The following is a 22,937-nucleotide window of genomic DNA, read 5'->3' as shown; positions in this document are numbered from 1 at the left end:
AAATAAATAGAAATAAAAAAAAATATATAAAAATATAAAATATAAAAAAAAAAGATTTATTTATAAAAAAATTTAGCCTTAGTTTTATTTTTATAGTTAGGTTAATTTTTAGGTTTTGCTTGATACTTTAAAAAAAAAAAAAAAAAAATCGAAAAAAGTATAAAAAATTTGTGGAAAATTTTCTTCGTCAGATCCAGTTATTTTCTGGAATTATCATCTTTCATGCTGAGATCTTTTTCAAGTCGAGATGCGAATATGATGTCTGGTTAATGATTTACGATTCTTTTGGTGGTTTTAAGCATTTATCTTCTCAAAATTCTCAGTTGCTGGATATCGTTTTGGTTATGTGATTTAGCTGATACCTTTTGATGACAAATGATTGTTGTTCACGGTTTATGTTTCTATATCATCTAACAAGTAATCGTTTTAATAAAAATCTCTTAAGGCACTGGTCTGCTAAGCTAATCAAATTATTTTAGTGCTTATCTTAATCGTGTCTCGTGTCTCCCAACCAACTGGTTGACAGTTGGTCTCATCATCTCACAGGGACTACCCCCCTTAGCCGCGGGAGACAGGCTTAAACGGAGGGATCGGGGATCAGAGTGACAGCCCCCGGTCTGAGCGTTGTCGTGTCAATCTGCGCGACAACGGGCATATAATTAAAATCAACCAAGATCACTGCATCTCACATAGGTCCTAAGATTTGCATATCATATAGGTTAGTTAATCATTAAAACAACGGGTGTCCATCCGATCACTTGATTTCAATTTACCATAAACAAGAATTGTTACTCCACTAAGGCACTGGTCTCATACTTTAAATCTAGTCTAATAATTAATCTTGCTAAATTTAACCAAGTAACTAGGTCATTCACCTGTGTCTCCCAAACAAGTTGGTTTCCAACTTGTTTTCCTTCACCTCATTCCATAGGGACTACCCCCCATAGTCTGTTGTTGGGAGATAGCTAAAACGGAGTGGGCAGGGATCAGCATGACAACCCCCGCCCTGAGCGGTTGTCACGGTGCCTGTACAATTAGGGCGACAACACAACCAATAGCGGTTTGTTATCCAATTCAACCTATGATTTACTAGAATGCATCTAAACATTAAATCAAAACACTTGGATACAATGATGGTTAATGTACGCCATAATAGATTGCCCACCTTCATCAGATGAGTAGGCTAGATGAAAGAAAGCATTGACAAGAGAGTAGATGAGAGGCATCTAAGGCTAGCTATTTGTGGATCATGATAGGATTTTTGGCTAAAAAGTTGAAACAATTGGAGAAAATAATTTCTACTAGGGGTTACCCACATGGGTGGATAACAAGCCCCATTAACACTTTCCAGTGATTTGTGAACATTAATATAGTTTCTTTATTTTCCTTCTATCAAATAATTACCACTTCATTTCTTTGAAACCAATATCAAATTAAAGCTAAAGACACTACACATCCAAAATAAGAATCAAAAAGTTGGGCATGAACTTGGAGAGAAAAAGCATTATAAGTAAGAGACTATGTTTGCAATCCATATTAATGTCACATTTTCACTCAACTAGCTATAGAACAAATCAAAACATATGGTTGCACCAATATAAACAGACTTTTATATATTTACTTTAATAGGCCTTTAGACAAACTTTACTCTACATAAGCATCATAAAGCCAAAAATATCAATATCACTTACCATGATTAGCCTTGCAAGACATAATAAGTGTAAGCAAGAAGTTAAGTTGATATGCCATCTTGATATGACCTTTGCAAAATGATGCTTGCAGTACTTGAATTATGCGTATCATTATACTCAAATCCAATTGATGATCTGAAACACAAAAAGTTGAAAAAAATCAACCAAGTGAAAAGGATAATCAATCTTAACTTAAATAACAAAAATACTAAAGAGAACCTATAAAACTAAAAGACAACAAGAACAAAAAATACCAACAAATGAAACATAGCATGACAATAGTACACTAGAACGAATCACTATTAACATATGTAAATGATATGAAATGCAACTACGAAAAAAAAGAATATCAAGGAATATGCACTTTTACATAAATTCACGTCTACGTATATATATATGCAAGAAAATATAAATATATGTATACATACATACCTATACATGTACCTAAATATATATGTATGTGTATCCATATCCTTGTAATGAAGCATGAAAAATATTAGTACTTTAATATTAAATGTGTTATACATTTCAACTCTACATATAAACCAACTTGCTCTTTGCTTCTTGGATAAGGTGCCAAACCTCTACTTTCCTTCTTGCTAATCATTAACATAAAAATTACCAGCATTTAACCACACACCTACCAACGTTATAAATGTTAAAATTTGGGTACCAGAGAACAAGTGGTTCCCTAAGGCTTTGAGCTTTGGCCTAGGGAAAAGTGTCCAGATTTATATGTATTTTCCTTCTAAAGTGACTCTATAAGTGGTAAAGTCAATTTAATTTAGAAGTGATTTTATAAGCGGTAAAGTTACATTCTAATTTAAAGGTGACTTTATTAAAGTCAATGAAAAATTAGAAAGTGAAAACGTGACTATGGAAATAAAAGGCTAAGTGGGTCTTTATTTAAGTGGGTGAGTTAAAAAATAGAAAGTTAGAATTAAATACACATTTATTCTCATCCCTAGATCTAAATGAATCTTAGCGATTAGATCTTAGGGTAAACCAAAAGGTCATTTAGAGAATAAAAGGAGAAGAGAAGAGGAAAAGATCAATTCATTCTTTCATGAGCATTTGAGAGAAAGAGAAAAGAAAGCAAGGAGAAAATTTATGAGCAATGAGGAAGTGAAAGAAAGCATCAAGAAGACATTTCAGCAAATCTGAGCAACAGCATTTATTGGCAAGCATCCCAAGGTTTCTTCAGCTTCTTCAGTTAAAGTGATTGGTGTGTGCCATGCCAAGGTGTACAAGTTCTCATTCGAGCCCCTAATGGCATAGAGTAGCAGCACCTGAGACAGGACTGACAACAGATCTAGCAGTTCAGAGTTGTATGAGATTTGGCACCGCAGGATGGGGCTCGTGTATCATGGGGCCTTGAGTACATTGCAGGAGATCACCACTGGTACGCCAGATTTCAGTTTTGATCACCTTGATGTATGCAGAGGATGTGTTATGGGGAAGTTTACCAGATCCCCTTTTCCCAGCAGTGACAGCAGAGCGACCGAGATCCTTCACTTGATTCATACCGATGTGAGTGGTCGGATGTCTCATGTATCCTTGAGTGGCTATGAGTATTATGTTTTATTCATTGATGACCACTCCAGGAAGACCTGGATTTATTTCTTGAAGACCAAGAGTGAGGTCTTCAAGCGGTTTCAAGAGTTCAAAGCTCTTTTGGAGACCCAGACAAGTAGGAAGATCAAGGTCCTCAAGTCAGACAATGGAGGGGCTTATACCCTTGGTGAGTTTGTTGATTTTTGTGCTGAGGCAGGCAACAGGAGGGAGTTCACAGTTTCTTACAACCCCCAACAGAATGGGGTTGTGGAGAGGAAGAACAGATCCATTGTAGGGGTTTCCAAAGCCATGCTTCATAATTAGGGGTTACCTTTATTTTTGTGGGCAGAGACCTACAACATTGTTGTGTACTTGCAGAATAGGAGTCCACATCGTGCCTTGGGGAATGTGACTCCAGAGGAAGCTTTTTCTGGGAAGAAGCCTGATGTTGGGCACTTTCATATCTTTGGGTGCCTTACATATTCCTATGTCCCCAAGGAGAAAAGGACCAAGCTAGAGCCCACTACAAACAAGGGCATCTTTGTGGATTATAACAAGACCTCGAAAGCTTATCAAAATTTATATTCCTGTGCAAAGGAAAGTGATTTTCAGGCGAGATGTGAAGTTTGAGGAGGAGAGAGCTTTCAGGAGGTCACAGTCTGGAGTCACCAGACCCTCAGAAGCAGTTGAGCCAGTCATAAGGATCCGGTGCTCAGGGATCAAGACGTACATCGATTACAGTGTCCGGTCCATCAGTGAGCAGTGGCTCTCAGACTTAGGTAGGTGGTTCTTTGGGCTGCATGCAAGGAAATCTACAAGGCAATCTGCAGAGCAGTTCACAGGGTAGTCCACTAATGGACAGTTCGCACAGTACTTCAACATCTACAGGCACAGATTCAGGCATGAGGTCAGTTGGCAGGCCTTCAGGAGTTCAGGCTTCTGATGATAATGAGGATTCTTTCACTCTGGTGGGAGAAGAATGCTCAAGGAAGAGGAAGCCCAAGTGGCTTCAAGATACCTTGCGTGAGGCCACATCAGTTGTTGGGCCAAAGAGACAGGTTAGAGAGAGTAAAGCACCTAGGCAGTTATGTAGTTACATGGCATTGGTAACAAGCATTGTTGACACCGAACCTTCTAGTCATGAGGAGGCAGCAAGCCAGCAGCTCTGGAGAGAGGCCATGATGGAGGAGTATTCTTCTATTATGAAGAACGATGTTTGGGAGGCAGTGTCGAGGCCTGAAGATAAATCAGTTGTTACTTCCAGATAGCTCTACAAGATAAAGCATGTTGCAGATGGAAACATCGAGAAATTCAAGGCTCGATTTGTGGTGCAAGGGTTCTCACAGGTATAGGGAGTTGACTCTGAGGAGACCTTAGCTTCCGTAGCTCAGTATACATCTATTCGCTCCATTATATCAATTACAGCAGAGATGGGTTGGAAGATCCACCAGATGGATGTGAAGACTGCATTTCTCAATGGCTTCATTCAGGAGGAGGTTTATATTGAACAGTCGTAGGGCTTTGAGGTGCATGGGAAGGAGTCCCATGTATGCAAATTGAAAAAGGCACTCTATGGCCTGAAGCAAGCTCCTAGAGCTTGGTACTCGAGGATTGATACATGATTGTAGCAGTTGGGTTTCACAAAGAGTGTGGTTGATCTGAACCTATACTTCATTGTGGTGGGTGAGGAGCCTCTCATTCTGGTGTTGTATGTTGATTACTTAATCATCATTGGTGCAGAGAGACTCATTGAGGGTTGCAAGAGAGATCTTGCTTCAGAGTTTGAGATGAAGGATATCGGCGTGATGCATTATTTTTTGGGATTGGAGGTGTGGCAGGAGGAGGGGCATTTCTTCCTGGGACAAGGGAAGTACATTGTGGATATCCTTAATAGATTTCACATGGAGGATCACTAACTGGAAGAAGCTTCACGCTTCTGATTCTGAATTGGTGGATCCTACTCTATACAGATAGATGATTGGTTGTTTCATGTATTTGGTCAGCACTCAACCAAATATATGTTTTGCAGTTAAAACTATGAGTCAGTTCATGTGTGAGCCCAGGAGAGTGCACTAGGTGGCTGCAAAACACATTCTTCGTTACTTGCAGGGGACTGTTGATTTTGGCCTCGATTATAGACAGGGCGATGGAGTGAGACTGGCAGGGTACACGGATTTAGATTGGGCAGGTTGTGCTTCAGATAGGAAGAGTACTTTCAGGTGTTGTTTTGGGTTGGGTTCGACAGTTGTGTCATGGATCAGCTGAGAAATTGAACCAGCGGTCTGGTGAGCAATCAGGAGGCAACCAGTAATGAGCAGAGAGGAGGGATCAGCCACTGAAGATCAGCGCTAAGGTAGGAGAGGTAGACGCAGAGGCAACAAAAGACTACGCAATCACTAGCTGGGCCTGTGTGGGTGACGCAAAGAGGCCCAGGGCTGATGTAGAAGGTTGGGGAGCCACACAGAGGTTAGTCGGGCTGACACTGGGATTGGGAGAAGTGCTAGAGAATTATTTCTCTCTATGGGTAAGCCAATTTGGCACCCTGTTGTACTGAAGAATAGTTGAATAATAAAAACCTTCCTTGCTGCATCGCTTTCCCGCATTGGGTTTTTCCAGGGACTATTGTCCAAAATAACTCTGTCAATGTGTTGATTCTTGTGCATATGTTTGTTTCTGTATTACAGTGTGATATCTGCAATAGTATTTATTTTAATGTTTATTGAAGTAATTTCATGAATAACTTATTGTGGAATAAGTAGGAAAAGTAAATCAGTTGTTGCGGTGATAGAATTCTCATATGGTATCAAAGCGAGTAATCAGAGACAGAAATGGAAAATCAGTTATGGGTCGAGACCACGATGCAGAGGCATCCACATCAAGGGACTCACACGGATTTTCAGAAGACTACACAAGAGAAAGAGATGTCGATTTCTTTATGTTAGCTTCCAAGCTAGAATAAGAAGTGGCATTATGACTAGTGCTGCATCATTAGAAGTATGGTATATAGATAGTGGAGCCTCGTGGCATATGACAAGAATCAAGGAGTGTTTCTCAGAATATTGAGAAGAGAAGATGACTTTTAGATCACCATGGGAAACAAGGCAAAGTGTACTCCAATAGGGAAGGGTACCATAGTCTTTCAGACAGAATCGGGAGAACGGTTTCGCGCTACAAATATGTTGCATGTACCAAGATTGGGGATGAACTTACTTTCCGTGTCGCAACTACAAGGAAAGGGCTATGACATCTACTTCATTAAGGAGAAGGTATACGTCAAACACCCGAGCTGGAAAAAGAAAGTGTAGATCGGGATCAAAAGCAATCAGTTGTATAGATTACAACTAGAATCACCAATGGCACTAATAGGCAGTCATGGACACAAGGACTTTAATGAACTATGGCACAGAAGAATGGATCACTTGCACCATGGAGCTCTGAGAATTCTCAGGAGCACTGTAACAGGAGTTCTGGATCTGAGTACGGAACGAGATGATGTATGCAGGGGATGTGCTCTAAGAAAGTATGCCAAGGCAGCATTTCCTAGGAGCAAACACAAGGCCAAGAGTGTACTAGGATTGATACACTCAGATATCTACGGACCTATGTCCGTCAAAGCTCTCAATGGTGCCAAGTATTTCCTTACCTTCATTGATGACCACTCAAGGAAAACTTGGATTTATTTTCTGAAAACCAAGGATGAGGTTTTCTGTCGATTCAAGGAGTTCAAGGCTCTGGTGGAGAATCTGACTGGGAAGAAAATAAAAGTTTTGCGATCAGATAATGGTGGAGAATATTTCGATAAAGACTTCACTAATTTTTGCGCTAAGGAGGGCATCAGAAGAGAGTGGACAGCTCCCTATAATCCGGAGAAGAATGGGGTAGCAGAAAGAAAGAACAGGACTATTGTAGAAGCAGTTAGGACCATGAAGTATGATCAGGATATGCCAAAATTCCTATAGGCGGAAGCATGCAACATAGCAATTTATGTTCAGAACAGGACTCCTCATTGGCCATTGGGCAAGATCACTCCAGAGAAAGTCTTCACAGGGAAGACACCTGAAGTCAGTCATTTCAGGATATTTGGGAGTTTAGCATATTGTTGCATACCCGAAGAAAAGAGAAAGAAGCTGGATCAGACTACGGAAAAGGGATATCTGATGGGATATAGCAAGGATGCTAAGGCATATAGAACCTATCTTCCAGAGAGCAGGAAGGTAGTAGTATGATGAGATGTAAAGTTCATGGAGGATGTTATGAATATAATTCATAACAATTAAATAAATAAATTAAATATAAATATTAAATAATTAAATATTAATTAGGTTAAATAGTCATTAAGTTAGGTGAAAAGGCATGTCTAAAAGACATGCCCATTCACAAAAGGTCACCTACTGAGGTATAAAATCAGGGCCTCATTGTAGCATTCAAGGCATCTTATATCACTTATACATTTTATATATATTAATAAATTATTATTATTAAATACCTGTGTGTATTTTTACATTCAAGTTTCCAAGCTATCAATTGTCTTGCTTCAGCCATAGTTTTTATGTTACAGAGGACAGGGCTTTCAGAAGATCTCGCGAGATGCCTTTCGAGGAGCAGTTAATTAAGCCTCTTCAACCAACAGAAGTAAAGAATTCTTCCTCAGGGCAGAAAGATTCTCAGGATGAGGAGGAGGAGCGAATAGAAGCACCTACTGGCAGAGGAAGAACTAGCAGGGAACTTCGTCAGATTTTGTGAAATGCAGAGGACTTCATCAGTGCGCCAAGAAACAATAAGAGGGAGCAAAAACAACCACATAGATATCGGGCATTAGTAGCTCAGGATGGAGAGCCTACCAGTTTCAAGAAGGTAGCTCAACACCAGGTTTGGCTTGATGTGATGGTGGAAGAATACAACTCCATAATGGTAAACGATATCTGGGAGGTGGTGTCAAGGCCTCAAGACAGATCAGTGGTAGGTTCAAGATGGATCTACAAGATCAAATACGTTGCAGACGGCAGTGTTGAGAAATACAAGGCCAGGTTTGTGGCTAAGGGGTATGCTCAAAAGGAAGGGATTGACTATGAGGAGACCTTCGCCCTGGTAGCCAAGTATATATCTATTAGAACCGTGATATCTCTTGCAGCCCAGAAGGGATGGGAGATCCATCAGATGGATGTCAAAACGAAATTTATGAACGAGGTAATAGAAGAGGAGGTATACATTGAACAACCAGAGGGATTTGAAACTCATGAGAAGTCTCATGTATGCCGATTGAAGAAAGCCTTGTATGGGCTGAAACATGCACCGAGAGCATGGCATGGTCGAATAGATGTCTACTTGCAAAAGATGGGGTTTGTCAAGAGTGACACGAATCTGAATCTCTACTATCTGGTTGTAGAGAACGAACCGCTAATCTTAGTATTGTATGTGGATAATCTCTTTCTAACCAAATCATCCAGACTAATTTGGGACTGCAAGAAGAACCTAGCCACAGAATTTGATATGAAGGATTTGGGACGAATGCAATACTTCCTAGGGTTGGAAGTTTGGCAATAGAAGGGAGAAATCTTCCTTGGGCAAGGGAGGTATGCTACAGAAATCCTGAAAAAATTCGAGATGAAGGACTGTAGACCTATGACTATGCCAATGATCACCAACTAGAAGAAGATTGATGCATCAGAAGACAAGGATGGCAATCCCATCGTATACAGGCAGCTCATAGGGTCCCTAATGTATTTGGTCAATACCAAGCCAAACATTTGCTACGTTGTCAACTCCCTTAGTCAATTCATGGTGGAACCAAAGAGGGTGCACTGGGCAACAGCCAAACATGTTCTCAGGTACTTACAGGGAACAGTCGATTATGGACTCTTGTACACCAAGAGTAAGGATATCAGATTGAGTGGATTTACTGATGCAGATTGAGCAAGAAGTTCAGTGGATCGGAAAAGTACCTCTGGGTTTTGTTCAACATTGGATCGGGAATGACCGCCTGGTGCAATAGGAAACAGAAGTTTGTGGCTTTGAGCTCATTTGAGGCATAATATATGGTGGCAAGCACAGCTTTGTGTGAGGCCATATGGCTTAGAAAATTGCTTGTGAACCTATTAAGAAGAAATATGGAGGCAACCAGGATCATGTGTGATAATCAGAGTTGTATCAAGCTCTCTCAGAATCCATTGTTTCATGATAGGTCGAAGCATATTGATATCCAGTGTCACTTTGTCAGGGACTGTGTCCAACAAGGAGCTGTATGGTTGAGCTACACTCTACACGAGAACAGGTAGCAGACATCCTCACCAAGGCCCTCGAAAGGACAAAGTTTGACTACTTCAGGGAAAAGATGGGGCTGGTAAAGAACCCATTTCAGTAGCAGAAATGGGAGTAATAACAACAAATTTGTAGAGGGAGTTGCAGTACGGATGCAGCAATGGCAGTGCCAAGGCCATGGGTAGCAGTACATGATGCAACAGTGTAGAGGTTGTTGGGCAACAGGCCTAGTATCAGCACAGGAACCGATGCTAGGTGATCAAGGTGATACTCAGTGAGAAGTATTACTAGAGCACAGTCCTCACTAAAAGGGAGTGTTGATTTGGGGTAGCATCGAATGTGCTCTAACCACGAAAATTGGTGGAGAGGCTAAGGCACATGAGATCTCCAATACCCAGAAAGGGTTTGGGCATATTCTAAACAATTTGGGAGATATTAAAATAATTAATATTTTTAATGGAGTCCCTGAGTCTAAACTTAGGGAAATTAAAATATTAATGTGAATTAATATAAAATTGTGTTAGAATGGTCCAAAAGTCGTCAATCAAGCCAGATCTAATCTTAGTCGTTGATTAGGAACTTAATCTTGGTCGTTGATGTGTCAACAAAAAAAGTATAAGAGGAGGCTTGAGGATCACTTGGAGAAAACACTGAGGCAGACCAATCAGTTCAATTTCTGGAGCAGGATTAGCTAAGAAATTGAACCAGTTGTCTGGTGAACAGTCAGGAGGTAGCAAATATGGACCAAAGAGGAGGGATCAGCCACTGAAGATTAGCGCTAAGGCAGGAGAGGCAGACGCAAGGCTTTTAAGGCAGACGAAGAGGCAACAGAAGACTACGCAGTCACTAGCTGGGCCTGCGTGGGTGACACAGAGAGGCCCAGGGCTGACGCAGTCAAGCAGGGCTAATGCAGAAGGTTGGAGAGCCACGCAGAGGTCAACCGAGCTGACACTAGGATTGGGAGAAGTGTTGGAGAATTATTTCTCTTTGTCGGTAAACCAGTTTGGCACCCTGTTGTACTGAAGAATCGCTGAATAATAACAACCTCCCTTGCTGCACTGGTTTTCCCGCATTGGGTTTTTCCAAGGACTATTGTCCAAAATAACTGTCAATGTGTTGATTCTTGAACATATGTTTGTTTATGTATTACAGTGTGATATTTGCAGCAGTATTTATTTTAATGTTTATTGAAGTAATGTCATGAATAACTTATTGTGGAATAAGTTGGAAAAGTAAATCAGTTGCTACAGTGATAGAATTCTCACATGTACAACAGGTTTTAGGCACGATTTTCGAGGCAATCCATATAGCATTTAATGTTGTTTTATTGATAGAAAAAAAATTGTTTTAGCAGTTTGCCGGTTGGCACGATTTTCGAGGCAGAGTTCAAGCACGGAAATTGAGATAAGTTGTAATTTGTAATTGCTGGAATTTTCACTGTGTATTTCAGTTTCTCTGTAAAATCATTTTTAGAAATAAAGAAGAGCTCTCAAACTAGTTTTCCCCCAGAGTTGTAGGGGGGTTTTTCCAGGGTCACATTGACCAAAAATCATTGTGTTATTTTCTATGTGGGGCTGTCATAATTTAGTTGTGTTTTATTTCTGCAATTTCAGTAGTTGTGAAATCTCTAAATTTGTGTTTTTAGAAAATATTGTCATTTCCAAATTTTAGAATTTTTATCATGCTTGGATTTAAAACTAAATGCAGGGAGTGATAAGGAAAACTAATAACCGGAGTGGGTGTTGAAATTCTTCAATAAAAATAATTCATTTAATACCCTAAATATGTACTTCGATTAGGAACTTGATAAAATCTAATGCCATAATACAAGACATGCAAAACAAAAGAATGCAAAGTGAAATAAAGACAAGTATTTTAACTTTGTAGTCCTCCTTTAAGCCAGAATGTGCGCTTTAATGGCACCTTCTAGACCTTCCAACTCAATTACTTACAACATAGTGATCCTCATAACACTTACATCATGTAGACATTTTATAAATCGGGAGAATTAATGCAACTTTAGAATTTTCACCTCTTTCCTGGAGGCTTCCCACATCTTAACAATATGAATGTTCAGTGTTGGGACAGCTCTCAATAATTGATAAAAACAACACAGATAGAAGACAATATTTACCCCAACCAACAATGAAATCTAGGAGAAAAGATATTGTTAACCCCCTATAGCACTTGTGCAATAAGAGGGTTGATCCAATGAAATTCCATCACACTAGACTTATTACCCACCAAAATGGGTAACCCATAAGAAAGAAAATTTCTCCTACAATTGGCAGCGATTGGGTCAGCCAAACAACCAACAGCCCCTACCAACCACCAATAGATGATTATAGGCCATGTGCCTTCACCATTTGCATACCATGTGCCTCTCGCCATCTGACATTAGCACCTGGATGAAGGTGGGCTACTATCGAAAGGGTACTTTGATCATTCTGCAATTGAATGCTTATACTTGTTTGTTTTGGACATTTAGTATGGATAACTAGGTGATCTGGAAGATTGACAGACCTTGACCGTATTTTTGTTATCTCACCATACCAAGGGGGTTAATCATTGACCCTAGTCTAGTGCGACCTCAAGGCCTCTTTGGGCTATAGGAGGGGCACTACTTGGAAAGCCATGATTGAGATTGCAAGTTCCATTTTCTCTATGCCATACTTAATCTTTGACCCTCGTCTAGTGGGACCTCAAGGCCCCTTTGGGCTTATTACCCACCATTTTGAGGGTGATATCCCTAGGAGAAATTTTTCTTCATGATGAGCCTCAGCCGGCAGCCAGTAGCCACTTGATGCCTCCTACTAGCTCGTTGTGCCATTTCTCTACCACATGAACTAGCCATGTGGTCCTTCACCCACCTGTATTGATCATATGTTTGAAGGGAGGCCTCCCAAATCTAAAGGTAAGTCTTGTCATTTGGTAATTGAGGATTGGGTTTACTTATCATGGATGCTTCTGGCCATGGATTGATGGGTCGATTTGGTGGAAATAGCGGGTCACCACATGTTGAAAATAAATATGGACATAAACAAAGCAGCAACACACACGAAATACACACAGATTTTTAGTCAACTTAGACCCAGGCAAAACCCCTTCAATCTTCTCCAAGGAAAACCTGTTAGAGAGCTCTTCAAATTTATTTATCTTTCAAGTCCAAGAAAAATACATTTGTAGACAAAACAAAACAGCAAAATACAACTTACCTCTTTAGCCCAAAACTCCTTGAAAACTATGACCACTTTCCCTCGATTTCCATGCCCACTTGAAGTAGAAAATATGTATTGTACGGATACGACTGTAAGGATTGTCCTATACAAACTGTACGGAATGTATGGATTTCCATGCCGCTGTACAAATTGTACAGATTCTTTTTTCAAAAAATAAAAATAAAAAACTTCTCTCGAATGGCGTGCAGCTCACAGCATTCAATGTTGTTTGTACTGTACCTTTTGTTGTCTTCTAAACCTTGATTTCCATGCCTAACTTTATCAATAAATCACTCTTTCAACTTCCTGCAACAAATTTCTCCTTCAGAACTTTTCTCCAACTCTCAACCTCCTTTCTCCAATCTGCTCATGAAGAATGAATGTAGTCTCTCTTTTCTTTTCCCCCTTTTGTTTCCCTAAATGACTTTTGGGCAACCCTAAAATCTAATGGCTCAGATTCATTTAGATCAAAGGATGAAAATAAATGTGCATTTAATTCTCACTTTCTATTTTTTAACTCACCACTTATAAAGTCACTTTCACCACATTGACTTTACCACTTATAAAGTCACTTTCACTTTATAAAGTCACAGTTAGGAAAATAATTATTTTGGACACTTTTCCCTAGGTAGAGACTAACCCATAGGAAACCACTTGTCCAAGGAACATTAAAAATCAACACTCCCTCTTATCGAGGAAAGTGTTTCTTTCCACACCCATTTGTCCCTGAAATAGACATGCTTGCCTCTTGGCAAGGACTTCATGAGAACATCAGCCACTTGCTCATCTGTTGATATATACTCCAGCGTCACTGCCCCTTTCTGAAGATAGTCCCTGATGAAATGATATTTGATGTTAATGTGTTTTGACCTGTCATGAAACACTAGATTCTCCGTGAGTTTAATGCAACACTGATTATCACAGTGAAAACCATCAGTCTCAACTCCTTATCAAATAGGCCATACAACAACTTGTGAAGCGAAATGGCCTCACAACTAGCCTGGCTAGCAGCCATATACTCAGCCTCAAAAGAGCTCAAAGAAACCGACTTTTGCTTTCCACTAAACCACGACACAGATGTTAAACCCAATTGGAAGCAACACCCTAAAGTGCTTTTCCTATTAGAGGCACTGTTAGCGCTTGAGATTTCACCCTAGGCTGAGGAAGGTAAACCTTCAAGGCAACATCAAACCATTTCACCTCGTAGCTAGCCCTACGGGGTATGAGAAGGCTCTCTCCGGTCAATCTCAGTAAAATATTCAATGGACAGAGATGACCAATACAGTGACACTGATATTAGGCTAGTAAACTGATTAAAAGGTTGATTTGGGGGTTTTTGGGGTTTTTTGGTGGCAAATTGAGGATCTGCAATTTTAGGGTGCGGGGATTTGACACAGTTTCTGCAGGTGGGTCTTTGGGGCAAGGTAGGAGTTTGTGCTGATGCCTTTAGCTGAGATGGATGATCAAGGAAGAAAAAAGAGAAGCTAAAGAGGGCAAACAATGACTTTGAATCCTCTCTAGACAGTGGAAAACATAAACATTAAACAAATTTGAAAGCTGAGTATGGCAAGCATGAATTCAAACTTTATCACTTCATTTGTTTAATAAGCTGCAGTAAAGAAAGAGATGGAACACATAAACACACTTACAATTACAATAAGAGAACACACCATCAACACAAGAGTCCACAAGAATCCCAATGATGTCTGCAAAACCCTGGTCTTCCTTTTCCTCAAATTGCAGAGACACAAGTAAAATATACAATAGGAGCTTCTCCCTCAAAAGTCCAACCATGAAAATGAGCAAGAGAAGGCATAATATAGATGATCTAACTCCTTTCCCCACCTCTAGGGGTCGAGCTCAACTTCCTAGGAGCTGTTTCAACTAATTCTAAACTGAGCACTAAATAATAGGCAGTGAAAACAACTTGCCTCTAAAACTTAGGAAACCTATCCATGCATTAAATATTTACCATTTACATCAAAGAATCTTCTAGAAGTATTCAAGGAGAGTAAAAGTATCTAAGTGCCATGAAAATTACACAAAAATCCATCATTTAAATGCCTCAAAAGTCAACCAAGATGAAAACAGTGTTTTGCTGGCCGAACTGGTCAAAACAGGCAAATTTCCCTGACAGGTCGCGCACATCACTCTGACTGGTCGCACACATTCACAGCTCTGTTTGAGGGCCTTCCTGGTGTCCAAATCAGGTGCAAGATAGCTCGTTGGAAAGGTCTGCGAGTCTACTTTCCAACCCCACTGGAATTTCTGAATTTGGAGTTGATTTGACCCCTCAAAAGTCATTTCTCCCAAGACAGCTTTCTGCAACTCAAAATAGGGGCAGAAAGTCAAAATTTGCATGTATTTTGAGCTTTTGGAAGCCCAAATCTCCATAAAATCTGAAACCCATCCATAGGCAAGTGTATTTTTGCATAACAATTCCAAAAATGCAAAGTTTTCCCCGTTCTGAGTTGCCCCCATGTATGGTCGCGCGCGGGGTGAGACCCGTCAAATGGCCAAAACCTGTAAAATTCCCAAAAATGCCAAACATGCTTCAAAACTCTCAAAATTTCTTGAGTTTGCTGCTAGGAGGATGCTAATGAGTATCATGGTGAGTGAGAGAAGCCTCAGCCAAGATACGGAGCGGGTTGGTCTTCTTCTTCCTCTTACGGGCCTCGGACAACCTCCTTTGGAACATCTTCATTTTCGCCTTGCAAACATGCATCCTCGCCCAATAGTGATTCTTCATGTTCCGTAGCAACCTCTTGTCCTCATTTGCCTTCTCTAACAGCCTCTGCAAGTGTGCATTCACACGGATAAGCATGGATTCCCTCTCCTTGGGCAGCAAGTCACCGGGCCTCCTACGGTTGATGACTCGGTCACTTCGAATCCTCCACAGCTCATCCAACTCTTTCTCATTCTCAAGTTGCTTGTTGGGCTGCTCAAGATAGTTTATTTTCCATTGGGCCATGTCGAGCTTCTGCTGTAACAAGCGGTTTTCCGCCTCTCTCTGTCGGATGATCTCATGCAAATCTGAAGTGGGGGAGCGAGCATCAAGATCAATGCTGTCAACCTGTGTGTCACCGGCTCTCTCCTCCTCTGTCATGGGTTGTTTGCCCTCTCGTACTGCTGATGGAGAACGCGAGGCCCCTTCCACCTGGTGTGGAGATAACACTCGCTGACCTGTAGATGATGATGGCGAGACCCCTTCCACCTGCTGTGGAGAAAGTACTCGTCGAGCTGCTGCAAACAAGGTCCCGTGACCTCTCTGGTAGGTGACCTGAGGTGAGGAAGCAACCTGTCTCGGAACAATGATCTCGGGCTGGTGAGATGGACCTCCCTCCTCATAAATGACCTCTGGCTCTGGGTGTGGCTGTGATGGCACTGTAAAGAACTCATGAGAAATGAAGTCTGCCCATGGAATGCCCTGCTGACTCAACTGATGGGAAACAATGAGCTGGATGAGACCATGATGGCACAAACTCCTATACTGCTGAGCTGGAGACCGCCTCTGAAACACGGACACCATCCTCTGAATGTCCTGGAAGAAGAAAACCGGGATGTTCATCATCCTCACTCGGGTAAAGTGCATCAACAGGCGAATGTGATAAGAGAAGACCTGTGAGAATCTCCCCTCACATGTGAAGTAATGCATGATAAGCCGCATGATCGGAGCATACTCCCCCCGGAGGAATCTGAAAGGAAAGACCCCCAACAAGTGGCTCATGAATGCTGGCCTGACATATGGCTCAAAATAAACATAATCCAGCATTTTGCGCTTGGGCCACACTTCACCCACATCTGGTATCTCGGTAGCCTCTGAAATCACCTCCGGAGATAGCACAAAATTCACCCCTGCAAGAGTGACCTGCCCATCATGAAGGTGCAAAACAAATAAGCGGGCCAACTCCCTGTGATGCTAGATCTGAGCAAGCCTCTCACAAAACTGCAAACATGACATGTATCGGAAACAATTCACTGCCAAAGGGCAGGCCTGTAATTCTGCTAAAGATGTGGGCTCTTCTCTCTTATGATGACCACCTTTGCCACCCCTACGAGGCCTCTGCTGTACCTCAACCTCTGTGGAAGAAGACCGGTCATCACCTTGCTCATAGGTTTCAGTGGTTGACATGGTGCTTTTGAGCAAAGTGGAGAAAATAGACAAAGTTAACTGCTGCCCTGTCTGCAAAAATGCTGAGAAGTATGTTGTTTTCAAGGGGGAAAAATCATGAAGGAAATGTTAGGGGAGGGACTTTTTTTTTTTTTAAATAGGGAATGGAAAATATGTAAAAACAGGGAATTTTCAAGGGACAATTCACAAAATGTTAAGCATATAATCTCATCTACATCATCGGGAAATCATTTGCAAAGAAATATTTTTATTAGGGAAAACATGTATGAGAATAACAAAGGGAAAGGACATGCATTTCAACAGGGGTATGGGACAGCATTGTTCATTTGATTTTTTGTCTTCTAATGTACATCATAAGGTAAACTCTGTTTTCAAAGGGATTCATGTACATTTAGTCATAGAGGAACAAGGCTTCTTTTACATTTGGTCATAAGGGAAAAGGAATTTTATTTAAACAGGGATATTAGGGATAAAAGGGAAAACAGGACTTTGTCTTTTGGGAGACACAGCAACATTCCTTTGTAAACAATATTCAGAGCAGTATGTCTTTTTATAAATATATGCAGCTGCATTTCTTTGTTTTTGTTTTGAATATACACAGCCATCTTTTCTCTGTTTTTTCTTTTTTTTTTGTTTTATTATTTTACCATTATATTGCTCTTTTCTTTTTACACAACATTTTTAAATCCTTGCTGTGTTTATTTTTTGTTCTTGCTGTGTGGAGGGCATTAGGGTTTTGGGAATGTATTTGAGAAGGGGATAGGGTTAGAAATTGGGAGATAGGAGATTTAATACTCTTTGCAAATGAGATAAGATAGAGACATATCATAACAATTGTGAATTTAATGGGAAACAATGGAGGGAATAAATGGGAGTTTAAAACCTTGAAAAAACACCAACCCTAGCACTATGCCTACATTGACAAGCAATAACTAAAATCCATTTCCCTTTACCTCCTTGGTAGCAAATATCTACGAACACAAGCCCATCATTCATATTTCAAGCATCCAACAGGTTAATAGACCCTACCTCGATCAATTTAGCAAGCAAGAGGGCAATTTGAGAAAATTTGAAGTGGTTCTGTGAGTGACAGGCTGAGTGGTCGCGCACAGGCTTGGACAGGTCGCGCACAGCCTGACTGGTCGCGCCCGTTGAGTTTTTGCACTGCGGAGGGGCACCTGATAGGTCGCGCACTGCCCAACAGGTCGCGCACGCCCTCTGACAAGTCGCGCACCTGAAAATGGTTCAAATTTGCTACCCTTTGCCTCCTTTCGCCTTCTTCGCCCTCTCACTCTTCTTTGCAAGCTCTTAGATGCACAATGAGGGTGTTCTAGAGGGAATTTGACTCTTTATAAGCCTAATTTGAAAAAATTTACTTACCAAACCCACTTTCTAATGTTTTATTTTGGCTCTTTCTTTTAACACTGTTTTGAGTTTACTTTTGTCCTGAATTTGACTTTTTGAGTGCTTTAACTCCGTTCTTTTTGCAGGTAGACCATCTGATGGACTCTGGCGAGGAGACCAGGGTTATTGCCGGCATTGTGAAGAATTTTTGAAATTTCCTTATTTTTTACAAAATTGACATGACCTTGGCTTTAAAAACAGGGTTTTTAAATCCAAGGTATAAATGAGCTGTACCTGATGAAAATATCAATGAAACATATTTACATACCTCCTTCCGGCTTGCTGGGGACCCATGGACCTCTGACTCATGATCTTGCAATGACATTTGACTGAAACCCTAGACCTAAGACTTTGGACTTCAAGACAAAACAAAACAACCGTGACACAAGTTCATTAACTGATATGACCTGATCCAGCAAAGCCAAGAAGGGAACAAGGACCAGCTCCTCCATCAGTTTTATAGCATGCCTAATGGAATGCAAAACTGACATCGATGAGACACCTACTTATGCATATGCAAAGAGTTTTTTGATCACTGATGGAGGGCATCGTGACCGACACTAACAGGCACAACTTGCCCAATCTGAATCTGTGTAACCTGCCAACCTCACTCCATCTCCCTGCCTATAGTCCAGACCATAATCAACAGTCCCTTGCACGTAGCGAAGAATGTACTTTGCATCTACCCAGTGCGCCTTTCTGGGCTCAACCACGAGCTGGCTAAGTGTGTTCACTGCAAAGCATATATCTGGGCTAGTGTTGACCAGATACATCAAGGACCCAATAAGCTGTCTATACAATGTGGGATCCACCAAACTAGAATCTGAACCATGAAGCTTCTTCCAGTTGGTGATCATAGGTGTAGACATGGGTCTAGAGTCTGCCATGTGAAATCTGCTCAACACATCCACAGAATACTACCCTTGCCCTAGAAAGATATGCCCCTCCTCCTGCCACACCTCAACCCCCAAAAAGTAATGCATCAGCCCAATGTCCTTCATCTCGAACTCCATAGAAAGATCCTTCTTGCAACCACTAATCAGTCTCTTTTCCCCAGTAATGAACAAGTCATCAACATACAACACAAGAATGAGAGGATCATCCCCTACAACAATGTAGTATAGGTTTGGTTCTGCATCACTCCTCGTGAAACCCATCTGTTGCAAGTATCAATCCTCGAATACCAAGCTCTCAGAGCTTGCTTAAGTCCGTAGAGTGCTCGCCTCAACCGACATACATGGGTCTCCCGCCCAAGTGCCTCAAAAACCTGTGGTTTCTCAACATACACCTCCTCCTCTATAACTCCATTCAAAAATGCGTCTTCACATCCATCTGATGGATTTGCCAAACCATTTCTGCAGCAATAGAAATAAGGGACCAGATAGAACTGCATTGAGCTATGGGAGCGAAGCTCTCATCACATTCGAATCCCTCTATCTGTGAGAACCCTCTAGCCACAAACCTGGCCTTGAACTTCTCAATGTTGCCATCCACAACATGCTTGATCTTGTAGAGCCACCTGGAAGTCACAACTGACTTGCCCTCGGGCCTAGGCACCAATTCCCAAACATTGTTCTTAATGATAGAGGCATACTCCACCATCCATAACTCCTGGCTGGCAACCTCCTCATAGCTAGTAGGCTCAGAGTCAACATTGTTGGTAGCCTTGGCTACATAACTGTAAAACCGCTCAGGTGGCACACTCTCCCTGTTCACCCTCTTCAGAGGACCAACGGACTCCGCTTCCTTCAAGGTGTCTTGAAGCCACTTAGGCCTCCTTTTCCTGAAGAAGCTGAAATAAAATTTTCAGAATAAAACACATGGGACTGTCAACACACGCTGAAAATAAATATGGACATAACCAGACTAGCAACACACATAAAAATACATATATTTTTGGTCAACTTAGACCTAGGCAAAACCCCTTCAATATTTGTCGGCGAAAACCTGTTAGAGAGCTCTTCAAATTTATTTATCCTTCAAGTCCAAGAAAAATACATTTGCAGACAAAACAAATAGCAAATACAACTTATCTCTTCAGCCCAAAACTCTTTGAAAATTGTGCTCACTTTGCCTCAATTTTCGTGCCACTTGAAGCTGAAAATATGTATTGTACAAATACGACTATACAGATTGTCCCATATAGACTATATGGATTTTTTTTTCAAAAAAAAATCAAAAGCTTCTCTCGAACAACATGAAGCTCGCAACATTCAATGTTGTTCATATTGTACCTTCTATTGTCTTCTAAACCTTGATTTCCATGCCCAGCTTTGCCCAGAAATCACTCCTTCAGCGCGCTGCAACAAATTTCTCCTTCAGAACTTTTCTCCAGCTCTCAACCTCCATTCTCCAATCTGCTCATGAAGAATGAATGCGGTCTCTCTTTTCTTTCCCCCTTTTGTTTCCCTAAATGACTTTTGGGCAACCGTAAGATCTAATGCCTCAAATTCATTAGATCAAAGGATGAGAATAAATGTGCATTATTTCTAACTTTCTATTTTTTAACTCACCCATTAATAAAGTACCCGCATTGTACTTTATGTCTAAAGTGACTTTTCACTTTATAATTTAACATTGACTTTACCACTTATAAAATCACTTTCACTTTATAAAGTCACGCTTAGGAAAAGAATTATTTTTGAATACTTTTCCCTGGGTAGAGACTAACCCATGGGAAACCACTTGTCCAAGGTACATTAAAATCAACAACAGTCATGTCATGACACAGTGGGCATCCGCATGTTTCCCTGGCTCCGTGGGTGGAGGAACAACGCTCTGTGATGTGGATACTGTGTTTTCTCTAACACTATAGACTGACAACACGGAACCATGAGGCCACGATCTTGACATAGCGGGAGACACAAGAGAGGCCATGGTTTGATGTCGGGAAAAGCTGCGGGTGAGGTCACAGTCAACGGATGTGACTCAAACGAGGGTGACGTCACGATCAATAGACGTGACTCAAGCAAATCCGTTGGCGTGTATTCGTTTTAAAAAAATCGATTTTATATGTTCAATAAAAAACGGTATAGTATAATAACTAAAGTTTAATTAATTAATTAATAAATAAATTATTTTAAAATATATATATATATATATATAGATATAATTAAAAAAATATGTCTTGATAAAAAAAACCAAACAAAATGGCAAGCAACAACAATAACGATATGAAAAAAATTCAAGAGGACATCAGCAAGTTAAATAAACGTTTGGATAACGTCGAGAAGTCAGTTAGTAAGCAGGACCAACTGGCCAACAATATCTCTTACTTTAAAAATTTGATGAGCCAGCGTTTCGGAGGGACTGATCCACCTTCAACTACACAGAGTCCCAAGAGTTCAGAAGGTGAGACTTCTCTAAAGCATGAATTCCTGAGGCATGAGAAGTAGCAAATACCAGAAATTCACTTCGAAGGAAGCCAATATTATACTCAATCTTCCAAAAGGAACCATCTCAAGATCAAAAATGAATTACCTAAGTATGATGGTAAGAACTATAAGGGCATCGTCATATGGGTAAATAAGATGGACGTGATTTTTTTAGCAAACCCTCCGCTCGACGAGCAAGAAAGATTCATGATTGCATCCAACTACTTAGAAGCAGCAGCATACGATTGGTTTTTGTGGTGGTCATCTAAATGTATGGGTTGCTTGTTCAATTGGTAAAACCTTAAAAACACCCTGCTAAAAAGGTTTCATGACATGGAGGAGGATGATGTCTACAAGAGATTCGTTCATCTGAAACAAAAAGGACCAGTGAGTGAATACACTCATGAATGGGAAGTATTAGCAGTAAGGCAGAGAAGATTCTTAGATGAAGAGCTGTTAAAAATGTATCGTTGTGAAATGAAGGAAAATAGCAATCTAGTATCGAAAAGAAAAAGGATGACAAATGCTGGAAGTGCAGAGACAAGTATTACACAAGACACAATTGCACAACGCAAAAATTGTACAATTGTGAAGCCGAACAAGAAGAAGAATCTTCAGAAGACAACTCTGACGAAGAGGACAATGAAGAAAATGCAAACCCTAGACCAGAATCAAAAGAAGATATGCCACGAATTTCTTTAGCGGCCATCATAGGGATAGCTCAACCACAGACACTGAAGCTTAAAGGTCACATCAAGAAGCAAAGCGTTATCGTTCTAGTAGACTCAGGAAATACACCACTTCGTAGATGTCAATGTTGCAAAATCGCTGAACATTTTTGCTTACCTAGTAACAGATTTAAAAGTTATGGTAGAAGATGGGAAACGTATAGATGGAGTAGGCGAGTGCCATAAGGTTAAGTTGCAATTAAGCGAATATGCGATGGGGTCCAATTTTTATACAGTTCCACTAGGAGGAGTTGATATCGTTTTAGGTGTACAATGGTTACAAACACCAGGCACATATTCAGCGAATCACATAAAGTAGTTCATTAAATTCAAGTGGGATGGAAGGAAATATAAGTTGTTCGAGTTTCAAGCACCACCAACACAAGTCATCTCTGCTCAGCAGATGATGAAATTTATTCGCAAGGGGGCACCAGCATTTGTCGCACAATGTTAGCAGTTGGAGTTATTGTCGATGGAAGGGACTCACCAGCCATCAGAAATTTCATCCTTGATTCAGAAATACGAGAAGGTTTTTCAAGATCTACCAATGAAGTTACCCCCTAAAAGGCAAATTGAAC

At 40.7% G+C, this 22,937-nt stretch overlaps 1 protein-coding gene across 3 annotated transcripts in view; it reads right to left on the bottom strand.

The window, feature by feature from the left end:
- The window catches only part of LOC149211001 (uncharacterized), a 543,418-nt gene that overhangs the window by 156,136 nt on the left and 364,345 nt on the right, over positions 1–22,937 (bottom strand). For all 3 annotated transcript variants that reach the window (XM_089396847.1, XM_089396848.1, XM_089396849.1), the window contains one exon: positions 1,692–1,826. In XM_089396847.1, the coding sequence (XP_089252973.1) occupies positions 1,692–1,826 (135 nt within the window). The remainder of the gene's footprint in view (positions 1–1,691; positions 1,827–22,937) is intronic.

This window comes from Pinus tabuliformis, chromosome 1_2 (assembly GCF_031772625.1).
Source record: "Pinus tabuliformis cultivar Carrire ecotype Pingquan chromosome 1_2, CPIR1, whole genome shotgun sequence".
In the NCBI taxonomy this organism is placed as follows: Eukaryota; Viridiplantae; Streptophyta; class Pinopsida; order Pinales; family Pinaceae; genus Pinus; species Pinus tabuliformis.
This window is presented reverse-complemented; position numbering and strand designations above follow the sequence as displayed.